We start from the raw sequence: 23376 nt of genomic DNA, 5'->3' as shown, positions 1-23376 counted from the left end.
TCAATGCGGTGCAGTCGTCCTGTCTACTTTACAGAAAAGCACCTTCAAAATATGACGTTTCCCCCACCATGCTTCACGGTTGGGATGGTGTCCTTGGTGTTGAACTCATCCTTCTTCCTCCAAACACAGCAAGTGGGGTTGATACTAAAAAGTTATATTTTGTTCTCATAATAATAATAATAATAATAATCTTTATTTATATAGCGCCAACATATTCCGCAGCGCTTTACAGTTTAACACTATCAAACACAAACAGTAACAACGTTAACAATACAATAATTAAAGAGAAATAAAACAACCCTGCTCGTGAGAGCATACAATCTATAATGAGGTGGGGGAGATACAAAGCACAGGTGTGTATTTACAATGATGTATTTACAATGATGGTCCAGCCATCTTCAGGGGTTGGGGGATAGATGGAGATAGTGAATGTGCTACACACACAAACATAAAATTACTTTGATTACTGAATGTGATAGGCCGCTCTGAACAAATGTGTTTTGAGCAAACGCCTAAAACTATGCAAATTGTTGATGGTCCTAATATCTTGGAGTAGAGCATTCCAGAGGATTGGCACAGCACGGGAGAAGTCTTGGAGTCATCTGACGACATGACTTTCTCCCATGTCTCCTCTGGATCATCCAGATCAGGTGTCAAACTGCATTCCTCGAGGGCTGCAAACAGGTCATGTTTTCAGGATTTCCTTGTACTGCACAGGTGATAATTTAATCACCTACACACAATGATTACAGCACCCTGTGCAAAGCTAAGGAAATCTTGAAAATGGTTTGCGGCCCTTGAGGAATGCAGTTTGACACCCCTGATCCAGATGGTCGTTGGTAAACGTCAAATGGGACTGGACATGTGCTAGTTTGGCAGATGGACGTTGTGTGCCCTGCAGTATTTTAATAAATGACGGTGTACTGTGTCAGTAATGGTAATGTTTGAGACTGTGGTCCCAGCTCTCTTTAGGTCATTGAGCAGGTCCTCCTGTGTAGCCGATTCCTGACCTTTCTCAGACTCATCATTACCCCGCCAACAAAGATCTGGCATGGAGTCCCAGACCGAGTAAGATTCACAATCATTTTCTGTTTCTTTCATGTTCTTTCATGCAGATCTAAAATTTTTCCCTGGTGTCCTTAGACTGATCTTTGGTTTTGGCCATGGTTGAGAAGTTGAAGTGTGAATTGTGATTGAGAGTTCAAAGACGTGCAATAAATACAGGTAATTGGTGCAGAATAGGAGGGCTTCTTAAAGAAACAGTAAAAGGTCCGTGAGACACAGAATTCTTGCTGGTTGGTAGGTGATCAAAGACTTATTTAATGCAATAAAATGCAATTTAATTACGTAAATCATACAATGCGATTGTGTTATTTTACTTTCATATTCTGTCTCACAGTTGAAGTGTATGAAAAATTACAGACCTCTCCATTCTTTGTAGGTGGGAATATATATACAGTACAGGCCAAAAGTTTGGACACACCTCTTTTAAAGATATTTCTGTATTTTTATGACAATGAAAATTGTAAATTCACACTGAAGGAATCAAAACTATGAATTAACACATGTGGAATTATATACTTAACAAAAAAGTGTGAAACAACTGAAATTATGTCTTATATTCTAGGTTCTTCAAAGTAGACACCTTTTGCTTTGATGACTGCTTTGCACACTCTTGGCATTCTCTTGATGAGCTTCAAGAGGTAGTCACCGGGAATGGTTTTCACTTCACAGGTGTGCCCTGTCAGGTTTAACAAGTGGAATTTCTTGCCTTATAAATTGGATTGGGACCATCAGTTGTGTTGTGCAGAAAAATCTTTAAATGAGGTGTCCAAACTTTTGGTCTGTACTGATATATATATATATATATATATATATATATATATATATTTGATATATAGAGAGACAGAGAGATGTATAGAGAGAGATTGATATATAGCGAGACAGATGTATAGAGAGAGATAGAGAGCCGATAGTCCTGCTGAATAGACTGTTAGAATTTGTATGGCAAGAAAAAAGCAGCCAAGTAAAGAAAAACGAGTGGCCATCATTACTTTAAGAAATGAAGGTCAGTCAATCCGAAAAATTGGGCAAACTTTGAAAGTGTCCCCAAGTGCAGTGGCAAAAACCATCAAGCGCTACAAAGACAGCCACTTGTGTGGGTTGTAGAGTCCGTCTCATGCTACCAGAGTGTGAAAGCACAGCCAAAATTCAAAAACTATGAATTAACACATGTGGAATTATATACTTAACAAAAAAGTTTGAAAACTGAAATTAAGTCTTATATTCTAGGTTCTTCAAAGTAGCCATCTTTTGCTTTGATGACTGCTTTGCACACTGTTGGCATTCTCTTGATGAGCTTCAAGAGGTAGTCACCGGAAATGGTCTTCCAACAATCTTGAAGGAGTTCCCAGAGATGCTTAGCACTTGTTGGCCCTTTTGCCTTCACTCTGCGGTCCAGCTCACCCCAAACCATCTCGATTGGGTTCAGGTCTGGTGACTGTGGAGGCCAGGTCATCTTGCGTAGCACCCCATCACTCTCCTTCTTGGTCAAATAGCCCTTACACAGCCTGGAGGTGTGTTTGGGGTCATTGTCCTGTCGAAAAATAAATGATGGTCCAACTAAACGCAAACCGGATGGAATAGCATGCCGCTGCAAGATGCTGTGGTAGCCATGCTGGTTCAGTATGCTTTCAATTTTGAATAAATCCCCAACAGTGTCACCAGCAAAGCACCCCCACACCATCACACCTCCTTCTCCATGCTTCACGGTGGGAACCAGGCATGTAGAGTCCATCCGTTCACCTTTTCTGCGTCGCACAAAGACATGGTGGTTGGAACCAAAGGCCTCAAATTTGGACTCATCAGACCAAAGCACAGATTTCCACTGGTCTAATTTCCATTCCTTGTGTTCTTTAGCCAAAACAAGTCTCTTCTGCTTGTTGCCTGTCCGTAGCAGTGGTTTCCCAGCAGCTATTTTACCATGAAGGCCTGCTGCACAAAGTCTCCTCTTAACAGTTGTTGTAGAGATGTGTCTGCTGCTAGAACTCTGTGTGGGATTGACTGGTCTCTAATCTGAGCTGCTGTTAACCTGCGATTTCTGAGGCTGGTGACTCGGATAAACTTATCCTCAGAAGCAGAGGTGACTCTTGGTCTTCCTTTCCTGGGGCGATCTTCATGTGAGCCAGTTTCTTTGTAGCACTTGATGGTTATGCCACTGCACTTGGGGACACTTTCAAAGTTTGCCCAATTTTTCGGACTGACTGATTTTCATTTCTTAAAGTAATGATGGCCACTCATTTTTTTTTTTATTAAGCTGCTTTTTTCTTGCCATAATACAAATTCTAACAGTCTATTCAGTAGGACTATCAGTTGTGTATCCACTAGACTTCTGCACAACACAACTGATGGTCCCAACTCCATTTATAAGGCAAGAAATCCCACTTATTAAACCTGACAGGGCACACCTGTGAAGTGAAAACCATTCCCGGTGGCTACCTCTTGAAGCTCATCAAGAGAATGCCAAGAGTGTGCAAAGCAGTCATCAAAGCAAAAAGGTGGCTACTTTGAAGAACCTAGAATATAAGACATAACAAAAAAGTGTGAAACAACTGAAATTAAGTATATAATTCCACATGTGTTAATTCATATGTGTTAATACCACAACATACAAGACTCTCACCCACCATCAAAACCTTCAAAAAGAACCTGAAGACCTACCTCTTCCGGCAAGCCTACTACCTGTAGTAATCACCGATTGACCAAACCACTGCACGACCAGCTCTATCCTCACCTACTGTATCCTCACTAGTGTTGAGCGATACCGTCCGATACTTGAAAGTATCGGTATCGGATAGTATCGGCCGATACCCGAAAAATATCGGATATCGCCGATACCGATATCCGATACCAATACAAGTCAATGGGACATCAAGTATCGGAAGGTATTCTCATGGTTCCCAGGGTCTGAAGGAGAGGAAACTCTCCTTCAGGCCCTGGGATCCATAGGGATGTGTAAAATAAAGAATTAAAATAAAAAATATTGATATATTTACCTCTCCGGCGGCCCCTGAACTCAGCGCGGGTAACCGGCAGGCTTCTTTGTTCAAAATCAGCGCTTTTAGGACCTGAGAATCACGTCCCGGCTTCTGATTGGTCGCGGGCCGCCCATGTGACCGCCACGCGACCAATCACAAGCCGCGACGTCACCGCAAGCTATTAACGCGCTCATTTTTAAAAATGAGCGCGTTAATGGCTTTCAAAGACGTAGCGGCTTGTGATTGGTCGCGTGGCGGTCACATGGGCGGCCCGCGACCAATCAGAAGCCGGGACGTGATTCTCAGGTCCTAAAAGCGCTGATTTTGAACAACGAAGCCTGCCGGTTACCCGCGCTGAGTCCAGGGGCCGCCGGAGAGGTAAATATATCAATATTTTTTATTTTAATTCTTTATTTTACACATCTCTATGTATCCGATACCGATACCACAAAAGTATCGGATCTCGGTATCGGAATTCCGATACCGCAAGTATCGGCCGATACCCGATACTTGCGGTATCGGAATGCTCAACACTAATCCTCACCCATCCCTTGTAGATTGTGAGCCCTCGCGGGCAGGGTCCTCTCTCCTCCTGTACCAGTTGTGACTTGTATTGTTCAAGATTATTGTACTTGTTTTTATGTATACCCCTCCTCACATGTAAAGCGCCATGGAATAAATAGTGCTATAATAAATAATAATAATTCATAGTTTAGATGCCTTCAGTGTGAATGTACAATTTTCATAGTCATGAAAATACAAAAAAAATCTTTAAATGAGAAGGTGTGTCCAAACTTTTGGTCTGTACTGTATACGCACGGCTTCCCTGCGGAGACAGACATGTGGTGCGTCTTTCCAGACCATAGTGTGTCCACAAGATAAATGTCACCAGTACAATCTATTGGGCGCGGTGATTCTGCACGGTTCAATGTGGAATCACCAGAATTCAAGAGCCGGCAGCGCTTTGGACGCAGTGGACATGCTCTGCGTACAAAGCACTGTCTGATACTGACCATGGGCACATACTCCAAGTCTGATGGGCTCAGAAATGTCCTGCAGTTCAATTAGGGGCTGTGTCCTGGATCACCACTGATTGCTCAAGACACTGGTCGTCTGTGCACTACTCAGGAAGCAGAGTACTTGGCCCCCACCCGAGCATGTACACAGAATGGAGTAAGGGATGGACTTTCTATTGAGCCCATAGACTGCCTGCTCACCCAACTGAAAGGAGAGCACAGACGAGTGACAAGAGCTTTTGCAGGGTGTTTCAGCCCCACCATATGATTAAAGCCATATCTAATAAAATACAAATTAAAAATATATATACACACACACACGATCATATTCTAAAGGTAAAGGCCCACAAGTTGATTTTTGCATTAGCCACATAGGAGGATGTAAGCTCGGACCTGTGGTCAGTCCATGCCAGATTGTGATATGCGCTGGTGTGCACGAGGTCTCAGACGGCTGCTTTCAATGGTGGGTGACAAGTACCATGTCCACCAGCTGCTGCACACTCAGGACCTTGTCATTCGGCTTTCCCAGAGTCCTGCATGGCAACCCTAGCAACTCCAACAGACGCCATTTTCCCCGTCACCCAAGGACTAAGGGACAGCCCTTTCCATGAGGCAGATTCTTTCTCAGCAGTTTATTTCTATTTTGTCAGTTACATTCAGGGTCATTTAACCCTTTTGTAGCACCATCAGGAGACCTTATGTTGGAGCTGCCTCACACATTGGATCTTACTAGTTATTGGGATCATTTCTGCTCATTGTTAAACCTGAAAAAAATGTGAATCCGGATCTGCGGAATAAGAAACTGCAAGGTGACGTTCCCTCAGATTCACAGCTATGTCCCCTAATGATTACAGGGCTAAAAATCGCATCACAAGTACATAGATAGAAAGAGAGAGCGAGAGAGAGATACCTTTATGTGTCCTGCAACAGTCCAGAGAGCAACTGCAAGAGAGGAAGAAGAGAAATCAGTCCTACAGGTCCGCCATGTGCAGCCGGGGGACATGTCTGCAGAGTAGGGGGCCATGTGCGGCCGGGGGACATGTCTGCAGAGTAGGGGACCATGTGCGGCCGAGGGACATGTCTGCAGAGTAAGGGGCCATGTGCGGCCGGGGGACATGTCTGCAGAGTAAGGGGCCATGTGCGGCCGGGGGACATGTCTGCAGAGTAGGGGGCCATGTGCGGCCGGGGGACATGTCTGCAGAGTAGGGGGCCATGTGCGGCCGGGGGACATGTCTGCAGACTAGGGGGCCATGTGCGGCCGGGGGACATGTCTGCAGACTAGGGGGCCATGTGCGGCCGGGGGACATGTCTGCAGACTAGGGGGCCATGTGCGGCCGGGGGACATGTCTGCAGACTAGGGGGCCATGTGCGGCCGGGGGACATGTCTGCAGAGTAGGGGGCCATGTGCGGCCGGGGGACATGTCTGCAGAGTAGGGGGCCATGTGCGGCCGGGGGACATGTCTGCAGAGTAGGGGGCCATGTGCGGCCGGGGGACATGTCTGCAGAGTAGGGGGCCATGTGCGGCCGGGGGACATGTCTGCAGAGTAGGGGGCCATGTGCGGCCGGGGGACATGTCTGCAGAGTAGGGGGCCATGTGCGGCCGGGGGACATGTCTGCAGAGTAGGGGGCCATGTGCGGCCGGGGGACATGTCTGCAGAGTAGGGGGCCATGTGCGGCCGGGGGACATGTCTGCAGAGTAGGGGGCCATGTGCGGCCGGGGGACATGTCTGCAGAGTAGGGGGCCATGTGCGGCCGGGGGACATGTCTGCAGAGTAGGGGGCCATGTGCGGCCGGGGGACATGTCTGCAGAGTAGGGGGCCATGTGCGGCCGGGGGACATGTCTGCAGAGTAGGGGGCCATGTGCGGCCGGGGGACATGTCTGCAGAGTAGGGGGCCATGTGCGGCCGGGGGACATGTCTGCAGAGTAGGGGGCCATGTGCGGCCGGGGGACATGTCTGCAGAGTAGGGGGCCATGTGCGGCCGGGGGACATGTCTGCAGAGTAGGGGGCCATGTGCGGCCGGGGGACATGTCTGCAGAGTAGGGGGCCATGTGCGGCCGGGGGACATGTCTGCAGAGTAGGGGGCCATGTGCGGCCGGGGGACATGTCTGCAGAGTAGGGGGCCATGTGCGGCCGGGGGACATGTCTGCAGAGTAGGGGGCCATGTGCGGCCGGGGGACATGTCTGCAGAGTAGGGGGCCATGTGCGGCCGGGGGACATGTCTGCAGAGTAGGGGGCCATGTGCGGCCGGGGGACATGTCTGCAGAGTAGGGGGCCATGTGCGGCCGGGGGACATGTCTGCAGAGTAGGGGGCCATGTGCGGCCGGGGGACATGTCTGCAGAGTAGGGGGCCATGTGCGGCCGGGGGACATGTCTGCAGAGTAGGGGGCCATGTGCGGCCGGGGGACATGTGCAGCCGGGGGACATGTGCAGCCGGGGGACATGTGCAGCCGGGGGACATGTGCAGCCGGGGGACATGTGCAGCCGGGGGACATGTGCAGCCGGGGGACATGTGCAGCCGGGGGACATGTGCAGCCGGGGGACATGTGCAGCCGGGGGACATGTGCAGCCGGGGGACATGTGCAGCCGGGGGACATGTGCAGCCGGGGGACATGTGCAGCCGGGGGACATGTGCAGCCGGGGGACATGTGCAGCCGGGGGACATGTGCAGCCGGGGGACATGTGCAGCCGGGGGACATGTGCAGCCGGGGGACATGTGCAGCCGGGGGACATGTGCAGCCGGGGGACATGTGCAGCCGGGGGACATGTGCAGCCGGGGGACATGTGCAGCCGGGGGACATGTGCAGCCGGGGGACATGTGCAGCCGGGGGACACGTCTGCAGAGTAGGGGGCCATGTGCAGCCGGGGGACACGTCTGCAGAGTAGGGGGCCATGTGCAGCCGGGGGACACGTCTGCAGAGTAGCGGGCCATGTGCAGCCGGGGGACACGTCTGCAGAGTAGGGGGCCATGTGCAGCCGGGGGACACGTCTGCAGAGTAGGGGGCCATGTGCAGCCGGGGGACACGTCTGCAGAGTAGGGGGCCATGTGCAGCCGGGGGACACGTCTGCAGAGTAGGGGGCCATGTGCAGCCGGGGGACACGTCTGCAGAGTAGGGGGCCATGTGCAGCCGGGGGACACGGCTGCAGAGTAGGGGGCCATGTGCAGCCGGGGGACACGTCTGCAGAGTAGGGGGCCATGTGCAGCCGGGGGACACGTCTGCAGAGTAGGGGGCCATGTGCAGCCGGGGGACACGTCTGCAGAGTAGGGGGCCATGTGCAGCCGGGGGACACGTCTGCAGAGTAGGGGGCCATGTGCAGCCGGGGGACACGTCTGCAGAGTAGGGGGCCATGTGCAGCCGGGGGACACGTCTGCAGAGTAGGGGGCCATGTGCAGCCGGGGGACACGTCTGCAGAGTAGGGGGCCATGTGCAGCCGGGGGACACGTCTGCAGAGTAGGGGGCCATGTGCAGCCGGGGGACACGTCTGCAGAGTAGGGGGCCATGTGCAGCCGGGGGACACGTCTGCAGAGTAGGGGGCCATGTGCAGCCGGGGGACACGTCTGCAGAGTAGGGGGCCATGTGCAGCCGGGGGACACGTCTGCAGAGTAGGGGGCCATGTGCAGCCGGGGGACACGTCTGCAGAGTAGGGGGCCATGTGCAGCCGGGGGACACGTCTGCAGAGTAGGGGGCCATGTGCAGCCGGGGGACACGTCTGCAGAGTAGGGGGCCATGTGCAGCCGGGGGACACGTCTGCAGAGTAGGGGGCCATGTGCAGCCGGGGGACACGTCTGCAGAGTAGGGGGCCATGTGCAGCCGGGGGACACGTCTGCAGAGTAGGGGGCCATGTGCAGCCGGGGGACACGTCTGCAGAGTAGGGGGCCATGTGCAGCCGGGGGACACGTCTGCAGAGTAGGGGGCCATGTGCAGCCGGGGGACACGTCTGCAGAGTAGGGGGCCATGTGCAGCCGGGGGCCATGTGCAGCCGGGGGCCATGTGCAGCCGGGGGCCATGTGCAGCCGGGGGCCATGTGCAGCCGGGGGACATGTGCAGCCGGGGGACATGTGCAGCCGGGGGCCATGTGCAGCCGGGGGACATGTGCAGCCGGGGGACATGTGCAGCCGGGGGACACGTCTGCAGAGTAGGGGGCCATGTGCAGCCGGGGGACACGTCTGCAGAGTAGGGGGCCATGTGCAGCCGGGGGACACGTCTGCAGAGTAGGGGGCCATGTGCAGCCGGGGGACACGTCTGCAGAGTAGGGGGCCATGTGCAGCCGGGGGACACGTCTGCAGAGTAGGGGGCCATGTGCAGCCGGGGGACACGTCTGCAGAGTAGGGGGCCATGTGCAGCCGGGGGACACGTCTGCAGAGTAGGGGGCCATGTGCAGCCGGGGGACACGTCTGCAGAGTAGGGGGCCATGTGCAGCCGGGGGACACGTCTGCAGAGTAGGGGGCCATGTGCAGCCGGGGGCCATGTGCAGCCGGGGGCCATGTGCAGCCGGGGGACATGTGCAGCCGGGGGACATGTGCAGCCGGGGGACATGTGCAGCCGGGGGACATGTGCAGCCGGGGGACATGTGCAGCCGGGGGACATGTGCAGCCGGGGGACATGTGCAGCCGGGGGACATGTGCAGCCGGGGGACATGTGCAGCCGGGGGACATGTGCAGCCGGGGGACATGTGCAGCCGGGGGACATGTGCAGCCGGGGGACATGTGCAGCCGGGGGACACGTCTGCAGAGTAGGGGGCCATGTGCAGCCGGGGGACACGGCTGCAGAGTAGGGGGCCATGTGCAGCCGGGGGACACGTCTGCAGAGTAGGGGGCCATGTGCAGCCGGGGGCCATGTGCAGCCGGGGGCCATGTGCAGCCGGGGGCCATGTGCAGCCGGGGGCCATGTGCAGCCGGGGGCCATGTGCAGCCGGGGGCCATGTGCAGCCGGGGGCCATGTGCAGCCGGGGGCCATGTGCAGCCGGGGGCCATGTGCAGCCGGGGGCCATGTGCAGCCGGGGGCCATGTGCAGCCGGGGGCCATGTGCAGCCGGGGGACATGTGCAGCCGGGGGACATGTGCAGCCGGGGGACATGTGCAGCCGGGGGACATGTGCAGCCGGGGGACATGTGCAGCCGGGGGACACGTCTGCAGAGTAGGGGGCCATGTGCAGCCGAGGGACATGTCTGCAGAGTAGGGGGCCATGTGCAGCCGGGGGACATGTGCAGCCGGGGGATATGTGCAGCCGGGGGACACGTCTGCAGAGTAGGGGGCCATGTGCAGCCGGGGGACACGTCTGCAGAGTAGGGGGCCATGTGCAGCCGGGGGACACGTCTGCAGAGTAGGGGGCCATGTGCAGCCGGGGGACACGTCTGCAGAGTAGGGGGCCATGTGCAGCCGGGGGACACGTCTGCAGAGTAGGGGGCCATGTGCAGCCGGGGGACACGTCTGCAGAGTAGGGGGCCATGTGCAGCCGGGGGACACGTCTGCAGAGTAGGGGGCCATGTGCAGCCGGGGGACACGTCTGCAGAGTAGGGGGCCATGTGCAGCCGGGGGACACGTCTGCAGAGTAGGGGGCCATGTGCAGCCGGGGGACACGTCTGCAGAGTAGGGGGCCATGTGCAGCCGGGGGACACGTCTGCAGAGTAGGGGGCCATGTGCAGCCGGGGGACACGTCTGCAGAGTAGGGGGCCATGTGCAGCCGGGGGACACGTCTGCAGAGTAGGGGGCCATGTGCAGCCGGGGGACACGTCTGCAGAGTAGGGGGCCATGTGCAGCCGGGGGCCATGTGCAGCCGGGGGCCATGTGCAGCCGGGGGCCATGTGCAGCCGGGGGCCATGTGCAGCCGGGGGCCATGTGCAGCCGGGGGCCATGTGCAGCCGGGGGCCATGTGCAGCCGGGGGCCATGTGCAGCCGGGGGCCATGTGCAGCCGGGGGCCATGTGCAGCCGGGGGCCATGTGCAGCCGGGGGCCAAGTGCAGCCGGGGGCCATGTGCAGCCGGGGGCCATGTGCAGCCGGGGGCCATGTGCAGCCGGGGGCCATGTGCAGCCGGGGGCCATGTGCAGCCGGGGGCCATGTGCAGCCGGGGGCCATGTGCAGCCGGGGGCCATGTGCAGCCGGGGGCCATGTGCAGCCGGGGGCCATGTGCAGCCGGGGGCCATGTGCAGCCGGGGGCCATGTGCAGCCGGGGGCCATGTGCAGCCGGGGGACACGTCTGCAGAGTAGGGGGCCATGTGCAGCCGAGGGACATGTCTGCAGAGTAGGGGGCCATGTGCAGCCGGGGGACATGTGCAGCCGGGGGACATGTGCAGCCGGGGGACATGTGCAGCCGGGGGACACGTCTGCAGAGTAGGGGGCCATGTGCAGCCGGGGGACACGTCTGCAGAGTAGGGGGCCATGTGCAGCCGGGGGACATGTGCAGCCGGGGGACATGTGCAGCCGGGGGACATGTGCAGCCGGGGGACACGTCTGCAGAGTAGGGGGCCATGTGCAGCCGGGGGACACGTCTGCAGAGTAGGGGGCCATGTGCAGCCGAGGGACACGTCTGCAGAGTAGGGGGCCATGTGCAGCCGGGGGACATGTCTGCAGAGTAGGGGGCCATGTGCAGCCGGGGGACATGTCTGCAGAGTAGGGGGCCATGTGCAGCCGAGGGACATGTCTGCAGAGTAGGGGGCCATGTGCAGCCGGGGGACATGTGCAGCCGGGGGACATGTGCAGCCGGGGGACACGTCTGCAGAGTAGGGGGCCATGTGCAGCCGGGGGACACGTCTGCAGAGTAGGGGGCCATGTGCAGCCGAGGGACATGTCTGCAGAGTAGGGGGCCATGTGCGGCCGGGGGACATGTCTGCAGAGTAGGGGACCATGTGCGGCCGGGGGACATGTCTGCAGAGTAGGGGACCATGGCCGCTGTGCCGAAAACACTGCACTCACGGAGATGGAGGACACCAAAGTAACCACTCCAGCATCGCCCTGCACCAATCCCCCCACAAACCAAGACTTACTATCGGAGCCTGCAGTGCGGACAGCGATACTTGGCAGCTTCCACCGAGCACACGGAGCACGGATCTGCCATCCCGGCAAGACGAGATCACGGCGCAGTCACACCGACCCCACAGCACCAGGAAACGCGTGGTGTCCGCTTCCGGGAAAGAGAACATGTGATCTCATGACGTCATCCGAGTTTGCACAAGATGCTTCAGCACTGGTCGTCTATTCACGTCATCCAAAACGTTTTACGCACGCACCTACCCCATACACCCCCATATCCCATACCTACATACACTCCCCCCAATCCTAACATAGTAACATAGTAAGGCCGAAAAAAGACAAGTAAGGCCGAAAAAAGACAAGTAAGGCCGAAAAAAGACATCCTATACCAACCTACACTCCCCCCAATCTTATACCTACCTACACCCCCCCATATCCCATACCTACCTACACTCCCCCAATCCTATACCTACCTACACTCCCCCCAATCTTATACCTACCTACACCCCCCCATATCCCATACCTACCTACACTCCCCCCAATCTTATACCTACCTACACCCCCCCATATCCCATACCTACCTACACTCCCCCCAATCCTATACCTACCTACACTCCCCCCAATCTTATACCTACCTACACTCTCCCAAATCCTATACCTACCTACAATCCCCCCAATCCTATACCTACCTACACTCCCCCATATCCCATACCTACCTACACTCCCCCCAATCCTATACCAACCTACACTCCCCCCATATCCCATACCTACCTACACTCCCCCCAATCCTATACCAACCTACACTCCCCCCATATCCCATACCTACCTACACTCCCCCAATCCTATACCAACCTACACTCCCCCCATATCCCATACCTACCTACACTCCCCCAATCTTATACCTACCTACACCCCCCCATATCCCATACCTACCTACACTCACCCAATCCTATACCTACCTACACTCCCCCCAATCTTATACCTATCTACACTCCCCCATATCCCATATCTACCTACACTCTCCCCAATCCTATACCTACCTACACTCCCCCCATATCCCATACCTACCTACACTCCCCCCAATCTTATACCTACCTACACCCCCCCATATCCCATACCTACCTACATACACCCCCCAATCCTATACCTACCTACACTCCCCCCACATCCTATACCTACCTACACCCCCCCATATCCCATACCTACCTACATACACCCCCCAATCCTATACCTACCTACACTCCCCCCACATCCTATACCTACCTACACTCCCCCCACATCCTATACCTACCTACACTCCCCCCAATCCTATACCAACCTACACTCCCCCCATATCCCATACCTACCTACACTCCCCCCAATCTTATACCTACCTACACCCCCATATCCCACACCTACCTACACTCCCCCCAATCCTATACCTACCTACACCCACCCATATCCCATACCTACCTACACCCACATCCCATACCTACACCCACCCATATCCCATACCTACCTACACCCACCCATATCCCATACCTACCTACACTCCCCCCAATCCTATACCTACCTACACTCCCCCCCACATCCTATACCAACCTACACTCCCCCAATCCAATACCTACCTACACTCCCCCCATATCCCATACCTACCTACACTCCCCCCAATCCTATACCTACCTACACTCCCCCCATATCCCATACCTGCCTACACTCCCCCCATATCCCATACCTACCTACACTCCCCCCAATCCTATACCTACCTACACCCCCCATATCCCATACCTACAGTCATGGCCAAAAGTATTGACACCCCTACAATTCTGTCAGATAATACTCAGTTTCTTCCTGAAAATGATTGCAAACACAAATTCTTTGATATTATTATCTTCTTTTAATTTGTCTTAAATGAAAAAACACAAAAGAGAATGAAGCAAAAAGCAAAACATTGATAATTTCACACAAAACTACAAAAATGGGCCAGACAAAAGTATTGGCACCCTCAGCCTAATACTTGGTTGCACAACCTTTAGCCAAAATAACTGCGACCAACCGCTTCCGGTAACCATCAATGAGTTTCTTACAATGCTCTGCTGGAATTTTAGACCATTCTTCTTTGGCAACCTGCTCCAGGTCCCTGATATTTGAAGGGTGCTTTCTCCAAACTGCCATTTTTAGATCTCTCCATAGGTGTTCTATGGGATTCAGGTCTGGACTCATTGCTGGCCACCTTAGAAGTCTCCAGTGCTTTCTCTCAAACCATTTTCTAGTGATTTTTGAAGTGTGTTTTGGGTCATTGTCCTGCTGGAAGACCCATGACCTCTGAGGGAGACCCAGCTTTCTCACACTGGGCCCTAAATTATGCTGCAAAATTTGTTGGTAGTCTTCAGACTTCATAATGCCATGCACACGGTCAAGCAGTCCAGTGCCAGAGGCAGCAAAGCAACCCCAAAACATCAGGGAACCTCCACTGTTATGATCTGATGGTTTAGGAGCAACATGGGACGAGCTTTGAAGGAGGTGGAACCTGTACTGACCGCAGTTCCTAAGCTCAACACAACACTAGAAGTAGCCGTGGGATGTTCCTGTCACTCCCTAGACACCTCGTCACAGCCTGAGAACTAACTACCCCTAAAGATAGAAACAGGAAAGCTATCTTGCCTCAGAGAAAATCCCCAAAGGATAGATAGCCCCCACATGTAATGACTGTGAGTGGAGAGGGAAAAGACGTACATAGAATGAAACCAGGATGTAGCACAGGAGGCCAGTCCAGCTAGAAGCTGTTGCTGTGAGCAGACAACATGCAGTCAAAGGAACTCTCAATTGAGGTGAAGCAGAACATCCTGAGGCTGAAAAAAAAGAAAAAATCCATCAGAGAGATAGCAGACATGCTTGGAGTAGCAAAATCAACAGTTGGGTACATTCTGAGAAAAAAGGAATTGACTGGTGAGCTTGGGAACTCAAAAAGGCCTGGGCGTCCACGGATGACAACAGTGGTGGATGATCGCCGCATACTTAATTTGGTGAAGAAGAACCCGTTCACAACATCAACTGAAGTCCAGAACACTCTCAGTGAAGTAGGTGTATCTGTCTCTAAGTCAACAGTAAAGAGAAAACTCCATGACAGTAAATACAAAGGGTTCACATCTAGATGCAATCCATTCATCAATAACAAAAATAGACAGGCCAGAGTTAAATTTGCAGAAAAACACCTCAAGAAGCCAGCTCCGTTCTGGAAAAGTATTCTATGGACAGATGAGACAAAGATCAACCTGTACCAGAATGATGGGAAGAAAAAAGTTTGGAGAAGAAAGGGAACGGCACATGATCCAAGGCACACCACATCCTCTGTAAAACATGGTGGAGGCAACGTGATGGCATGGGCATGCATGGCTTTCAATGGCACTGGGTCACTTGTGTTTATTGATGACATAAGAGCAGACAAGAGTAGCCGGATGAATTCTGAAGTGTACCGGGATATACTTTCAGCCCAGATTCAGCCAAATGCTGCAAAGTTGATTGGACGGCGCTTCATAGTACAGATGGACAATGACCCCAAGCATACAGCCAAAGCTACCCAGGAGTTCATGAGTGCCAAAAAGTGGAACATTCTGCAATGGCCAAGTCAATCTCCAGATCTAAACCCAATTGAGCATGCATTTCACTTGCTCAAATCCAGACTTAAGACGGAAAGACCCACAAACAAGCAAGACCTGAAGGCTGCGGATGTAAAGGCCTGGCAAAGCATTAAGAAGGAGGAAACCCAGCGTTTGGTGATGTCCATGGGTCCCAGACTTAAGGCAGTGATTGCCTCCAAAGGATTTGCAACAAAATATTGAAAATAAAAATATTTTGTTTGGGTTATGTTTATTTGTCCAATTTCTTTTGACCTCCTAAAATGTGGAGTGTTTGTAAAGAAATGTGTACAATTCCTACATTTTCTATCAGATATTTTTGTTCAACCCTTCAAATTAAACGTTACAATCTGCACTTGAATTCTGTTGTAGAGGTTTCATTTCAAATCCAATGTGGTGGCATGCAGAGCCCAACTCGCGAAAATTGTGTCACTGTCCAAATATTTCTGGCCCTAACTGTACACTCCCCCAATCATATACCTACCTACACTCCCCCCAATCCTATACCTACCTACACCCCCCCATATCCCATACCTACCTACATACACACCCCAATCCCATACCTTCCTACACTCCCCCCAATTCTATACCTACCTACACCCCCCCATATCCCATACCTACCGACATACACCCCCCAATCCCATACCTACATACACCCCCCAATCCCAGACCTACATACACCCCCCCACATCCCATACCTACCTACACTCCCCCCACATCCCATACCTACCTACACTCCCCCCACATCCCATACCTACATACACCCCCAATCCCATACCTACATACACCCCCCAATCCCATATCTACATATACCCCCCACATCCCATACCTACCTACACTCCCCCATATCCCATACCTACATACACCCCCCAATCCCATACCTACCTACACTCCCCCCACATCCCATACCTATATACTCCCCCCATCCCATACCTACATACACCCCCAATCCCATACCTACATACACCCCCCAATCCCATACCTACCTACACTCCCCCCATATCCCATACCTACATACACACCCCAATCCCATGCCTACCTACATACACCCCCCACATCCCATACCTACATACACCCCCCAATCCCATACCTGCATACACCCCCCAATCCCATACCTACTTACACTCCCCCATATCCCATACCTACTTACACACACCCCAATCCCATACCTACCTACACTCCCCCCATATCCCATACCTACCTACACCCCCCAATCCCATACCTACCTACACTCCCCCCACATCCCATACCTACTTACACCCCCCACATCCCATACCTACCTACACTCCCCCCACATCCCATACCTACATACACCCCCCAATCCCATACCTACCTACACTCCCCCCACATCCCATACCTACATACACCCCCCAATACCATACCTACATACAACCCCCACATCCCATACCTACATTTTCCCCCCCACATCCCATACCTACCTACACTCCCCCATATCCCATACCTACATACACCCCCAATCCCATACCTACCTACATACACCCCCCACATCCCATACCTACATACACCCCCCACATCCCATACCTACCTACACCCCCCAATCCCGTACCTACCTACACTCCCCCCACATCCCATACCTACATACACCCCCCACATCCCATAACTACCTACACTCCCCCCACATCCCATACCTACATACACCCCCCACAGCCCATACCTACCTACACTCCCCGCACATCCCATACCTACCTACACTCCCCCATATCCCATACCTACATACACCCCCAATCCCATACCTACCTACACTCCCCCCACATCCTATACCTACATACACCCCCCAATCCCATACCTACCTACACTCCCCCCACATCCCATACCTACCTACACTCCCTCCATATCCCATACCTACATACACCCCCCAATCCCATACCTACCTACACCCCCCAATCCCATACCTACCTACATTCCCCCCACATCCCATACCTACATACACCCCCCCACATCCCATACCTACCTGCACTCCCCCATACCTACATACACTCCCCCATATCCCATACCTACATACACGCCACAATCCAATACCTACCTACACTCCCCCATATCCCATACCTACCTACACCCCCCATACCTACCCACACTCCCCCCATACCTACCTACACTCCCCCCATATCCCATACCTACACTCCCCCAAATCCCATACCTACCTACACTCCCCCCATATCCCATACCTACCTACATCCCCCAATCCCATACCTACCTACACTCCCCCCACATCCCATACCTACCTACACCCCCCACATCCCATACCTACCTACACTCCCCCCACATCCCATACCTACATACACCCCCCAATCCCATACCTACCTACACTCCCCCCACATCCCATACCTACGTACACCCCCCACATCCCATGCCTACCTACACTCCCCCCACATCCCATACCTACCTACACTCCCCCATATCCCATACCTACATACACCCCCAATCCCATACCTACCTACACTCCCCCCATATCCCATACCTACCTACACTCCCCCCATATCCCATACCTACACTCCCCCAAATCCCATACCTACCTACACTCCCCCCATATCCCATACCTACCTACACCCCCCAATCCCATACCTACCTACACTCCCCTCACATCCCATACCTACCTACACCCCCCAATCCCATACCTACCTACACTCCCCCCACATCCCATACCTACCTACACCCCCCACATCCCATACCTACCTACACTCCCCCCACATCCCATACCTACATACACCCCCCAATCCCATACCTACCTACACTCCCCCCACATTCCATACCTACGTACACCCCCCACATCCCATGCCTACCTACACTCCCCCCACATCCCATACCTACCTACACTCCCCCATATCCCATACCTACATACACCCCCAATCCCATACCTACCTACACTCCCCCCCACATCCTATACCTACATACACCCCTGTTGTGAATTCCGCTCTTGGGCTCCCTCCGGTGGTTTTAAGTGGAATGGCTGCTCCTTGGATTTAGCTTCAGCAGCTGCTTCCAATTATTGTCTATTCTGCTCGGCTATTTAGCCTGGCTCTTCCCTTCAGCTTGTGCCACTTGTCAATTGTTCCTGGTTGGATTCACATCTCTGCTTGGATTTCCCTTTTAGCCTGACCAGTTCTGCAAAGATAAGTCCTGGCTTTGCTGATTTCTGTCCACATGCTGTGGACTTAATTGTTCTGCGCATTCTATGTTTTTGTCCAGCTTGTCAGTATGGATTAATTCTGTTAGCTGGAAGCTCTGGGAAGCAGATTTACCCTCCACACCTTTAGTCAGGTGTGGAGATTTTTGTAAACTCTGTGTGGATTTTTGTAGTTTTTAATACTGACCGCACAGTATACTGTCCTGTCCTATCTATCTAGCTAGTATGGCCTCCTATGCTAAAATCTGATTTCATTTCTGCGTATGTTATTTTCCCCTCCTCTCACCGTCAATATTTGTGGGGGGCTATCTTTCCTTTGGGGATTTTCTCTGAGGCAAGATAGGTTTCCTGTTTCTGTCTTTAGGGGAAGTTAGATCTTAGGCTGTGCCGAGGGGTCTAGGGAGTGCCAGGTACCCCCCACGGCTATTTCTAGTTGCGCTGCTAGGTTCAGGGTTTGCGGTCAGTACAGATACCACCTCCTTCAGAGCTCGTCCCATGTTGCTCCTAAACCACCAGTTCATAACAGTACAAGTGGCCAAAAATGAATTAAATGCATCTCAAAAGAAGGAAAAATAAATTCCGAGCCATTTTTTTTTTTTTGCACTCTGTTTTGTCTTTTTTTTTCTCTTGACTTCTGGGTGGTTCAGGATTTTGGCGCTGGCATGGATGTTCAGGGTTTGTTTTCTCTTGTGGATCAACTTGCAAGAGTACAGAGTATCCAAGATTATGTTGTCCAGACTCCGGCTTTGGAGCCTAAAATTCCTACTCCTGATTTGTTTTTTGGGGACAGATCCAAGTTTTTGAACTTTAAAAATAACTGCAAATTGTTTTTTGCTTTGAAACCCCGTTCTTCTGGTGATCCCATTCAGCAAGTTAAAATCATCATATCCTTGCTGCGTGGTGACCCTCAGGACTGGGCATTTTTCCTTGAATCAGGGGATCCGACATTGCTGAATGTAGACGCATTTTTTCAAGCGCTCGGACTATTGTATGACGAACCTAATTCTGTGGATCATGCAGAAAAAACCCTGTTGGCCCTGTGTCAAGGTCAGGAAGCGGCAGAATTATACTGCCAGAAATTTAGAAAATGGTCTGTGCTCACTAAATGGAATGAGGATGCTCTGGCTGCTATTTTCAGAAAAGGTCTTTCTGAAGCCCTTAAAGATGTTATGGTGGCCTTTCCTACGCCTGCAGGTTTGAGCGAATCTATGTCTCTAGCCATTCAGATTGATTGGCGTCTGCGCGAGCGCAAGCTGTGCACCATATGGCAGTGTCCTCTGAGCAGAGTCCTGAGCCTATGCAATGTGATAGGATTTTGACTAGAACAGAACGGCAGGAATTCAGACATCAGAATAGGCTGTGTTTTTACTACGGTGATTCTGCTCATGTTATTTCTGATTGCCCTAAGCGTACTAAGAGGGTCGCTAGGTCTGTTACCATCAGTACTGTACAGCCTAAATTTCTCTTATCTGTGACCCTGATTTGCTCATTGTCGTCCTTTTCTGTCATGGCATTTGTGGATTCAGGCGCTGCCCTAAACTTAATGGACTTAGAATTCGCCAGGCGCTGTGGCTTTTCCTTGCAGCCTTTGCAGAGCCCTATTCCTTTGAGGGGCATTGATGCTACACCATTGGCCAAGGATAAACCTCAGTACTGGACGCAGATGACCATGTACATGGCTCCAGCACATCAGGAAGATTGCCGTTTTCTGGTGTTGCATAACCTGCATGATGTTGTTGTGCTGGGTTTTCCGTGGTTACAGGAACATAATCCGGTGCTGGATTGGAAAACTACGGTATGTCTGTGACTAGTTGGGGTTGTCAAAGGGTGCATAGTGACGTTCCTTTGATGTCAATTTCCTCTTCCCCCTCTTCTGAGGTCCCTGAGTTTTTGTCAGATTTCCAGGATGTGTTTGATGAGCCCAAGTCCAGTTCCCTTCCACCGCACAGGGACTGTGATTGTGCTATTGACTTGATTCCTGGCTGCAAGTTCCCTAAGGGCCGACTTTTCAATCTGTCTGTGCCAGAGCATGCCGCCATGCGGAGTTATGTTAAGGAGTCTTTGGAAAAGGGGCATATTCGGCCGTCTTCGTCACCATTGGGAGCGGGTTTCTTTTTTGTTGCTAAGAAGGATGGCTCCTTGAGACCCTGTATAGATTATCGTCTTCTTAATAAGATCACGGTCAAATTCCAATACCCCTTGCCTTTGCTTTCTGATTTGTTTGCTCGGATTAAGGGGGCTAGTTGGTTTACTAAGATTGACCTTCGAGGGGCATATAATCTTGTCCGTATTAAACAGGGTGACGAATGGAAAACTGCATTTAATACGCCCGAAGGCCATTTTGAATACCTTGTGATGCCATTCGGGCTCTCTAATGCTCCATCTGTGTTCCAATCCTTCATGCATGATATTTTCCGCAATTATCTTGATAAATTCATGATTGTGTATTTGGATGATATTTTGATTTTTCCGATGATTGGGAGTCTCATGTGAAGCAGGTCAGGATGGTATTCCAGATCCTTCGTGATAATTCTTTGTTTGTGAAGGGGTCTAAGTGCCTATTCGGAGTTCAGAAGGTCTCTTTTTTGGGTTTTATTTCCCCCCCCCCCTCGTCTATAGAAATGGATCCTGTTAAGTTCCAAGCCATTCATGACTGGATTCAACCCACATCTGTGAAGAGCCTTCAGAAATTTTTGGGCTTTGCTAATTTCTATCGCCGTTTCATTGCCAACTTTTCCAGTGTGGTTAAGCCCCTTACTGATTTGACGAAGAAAGGCGCTGATGTGACGAATTGGTCCTCTGCGGCTGTTGAGGCCTTTCGGGAGCTTAAACGCCGATTTACTTCTGCCCCTGTGTTGCGTCAGCCAGATGTTTCTCTTCCTTTTCAGGTTGAGGTTGACACTTCTGAGATTGGGGCAGGGGCCGTTTTGTCTCAGAGGAATTCTGATGGTTCTTTGATGAAACCGTGTGCTTTTTTTTCCAGAAAGTTTTCGCCTGCGGAGCGCAATTATGACGTCGGCAATCGTGAGTTGTTGGATATGAAGTGGGTATTTGAGGAGTGGCGACATTGGCTTGAGGGAGCCAAGCACCGCATTGTGGTCTTGACTGATGATAAGAATCTGATTTACCTCGAGTCGGCCAAGCGGCTGAACCCTAGACAGGCTCGATGGTCCCTGTTTTTCTCCCGTTTTGATTTTGTGGTCTCGTATCTTCTGGGATCTAAGAATGTTAAGGCTGATGCCCTCTCTAGGAGTTTTTTGCCTGACTCTCCTGGAGTCCTTGAGCCGGTTGGCATTCTTAAGGAAGGGGTGATTCTTTCTGCCATCTCCCCTGATTTGCGGCAGGTGCTTCAGGATTTTCAGGCTGATAAACCTGACCGCTGTCCTGTGGGGAAGCTGTTTGTTCCTGATAGATGGACAAGTAAGGTAATTTCTGAGGTTCATTGTTCAGTGTTGGCCGGTCATCCTGGGATTTTTGGTACCAGAGATTTGGTTGCTAGGTCCTTTTGGTGGCCTTCCTTGTCGCGGGATGTGCGTACTTTTGTGCAGTCCTGTGGGACTTACGCCCGGGCCAAGCCTTGCTGTCCCCGCCTAGTTGGTTGCTTTTGCCTTTGCCGGTCCCTGAGAGACCCTGAACGCATATTTCCATGGATTTTATTTCGGATCTTCCTGTTTCCCAGAAGATGTCTGTTATCTGGGTGGTTTGTGACCGGTTCTCTAAAATGGTCCATCTGGTACCTTTGCCCAAGTTGCCTTCCTCCTCAGATTTGGTTCCATTGTTTTTTCAGCATGTGGTTCGTTTGCATGGCATTCCGGAGAATATTGTGTCTGACAGAGGTTCTCAGTTTGTTTCTAGGTTTTGGCGGGCCTTTTGTGCTAGGATGGGCATTGATTTGTCTTTTTCTTCGGCGTTTCATCCTCAGACTAATGGCCAGACCGAACGAACTAATCAGACCTTGGAAACCTATTTGAGATGCTTTGTGTCTGCTGATCAGGATGATTGGGTGGCTTTCTTGCCGTTGGCCGAGTTTGCCCTTAATAATAGGGCTAGTTCGGCTACTTTGGTCTCACCTTTCTTTTGTAATTTTGGTTTTCATCCTCGTTTTTCTTCGGGGCAGGTTGAGCCTTCTGATTGTCCTGGTGTGGATTCTGTGGTGGACAGGCTGCAGCAGATTTGGACTCATGTGGTGGACAATTTGACGTTGTCTCAGGAAAAGGCTCAACGTTTTGCTAACCGCCGTCGGTGTGTTGGTCCCCGGCTTCGTGTGGGGGATTTGGTTTGGTTGTCTTCTCGTCATGTTCCTATGAAGGTTTCTTCCCCTAAGTTTAAGCCTCGGTTTATTGGTCCTTATAAGATTTCTGAAATTATCAATCCGGTGTCTTTTCGTTTGGCTCTTCCAGCGTCTTTTGCCATTCATAATGTTTTCCATAGATCTTTGTTGCGGAGATATGTGGTACCTGTTGTTCCCTCGGTTGATCCTCCTGCCCCGGTGTTGGTTGAGGGAGAGTTGGAATATGAGGTTGAGAAAATTTTGGATTCTCGTTTTTCGAGGCGGAGGCTTCAGTATCTTGTCAAGTGGAAGGGTTATGGCC

At 52.1% G+C, this 23376-nt stretch overlaps 1 protein-coding gene across 1 annotated transcript in view; it reads right to left on the bottom strand.

The window, feature by feature from the left end:
* ZNHIT3 (zinc finger HIT-type containing 3) overlaps positions 1 to 12194 on the bottom strand; it is an 81691-nt gene extending 69497 nt beyond the window's left edge. Inside the window, exons 1-2 of the mRNA XM_069759798.1 lie at positions 12037 to 12194; positions 5964 to 5995 (exon numbers count right to left, since the gene is read on the bottom strand). Coding sequence (XP_069615899.1) covers positions 5964 to 5995; positions 12037 to 12107 — 103 coding nt within the window. The 5' untranslated portion in view covers positions 12108 to 12194. The remainder of the gene's footprint in view (positions 1 to 5963; positions 5996 to 12036) is intronic.
* Positions 12195 to 23376: the final 11182 nt, after the last annotated feature.

This window comes from Ranitomeya imitator, chromosome 3 (genome assembly GCF_032444005.1).
Source record: "Ranitomeya imitator isolate aRanImi1 chromosome 3, aRanImi1.pri, whole genome shotgun sequence".
Lineage (NCBI taxonomy): Eukaryota > Metazoa > Chordata > Amphibia > Anura > Dendrobatidae > Ranitomeya > Ranitomeya imitator.
This window is presented reverse-complemented; position numbering and strand designations above follow the sequence as displayed.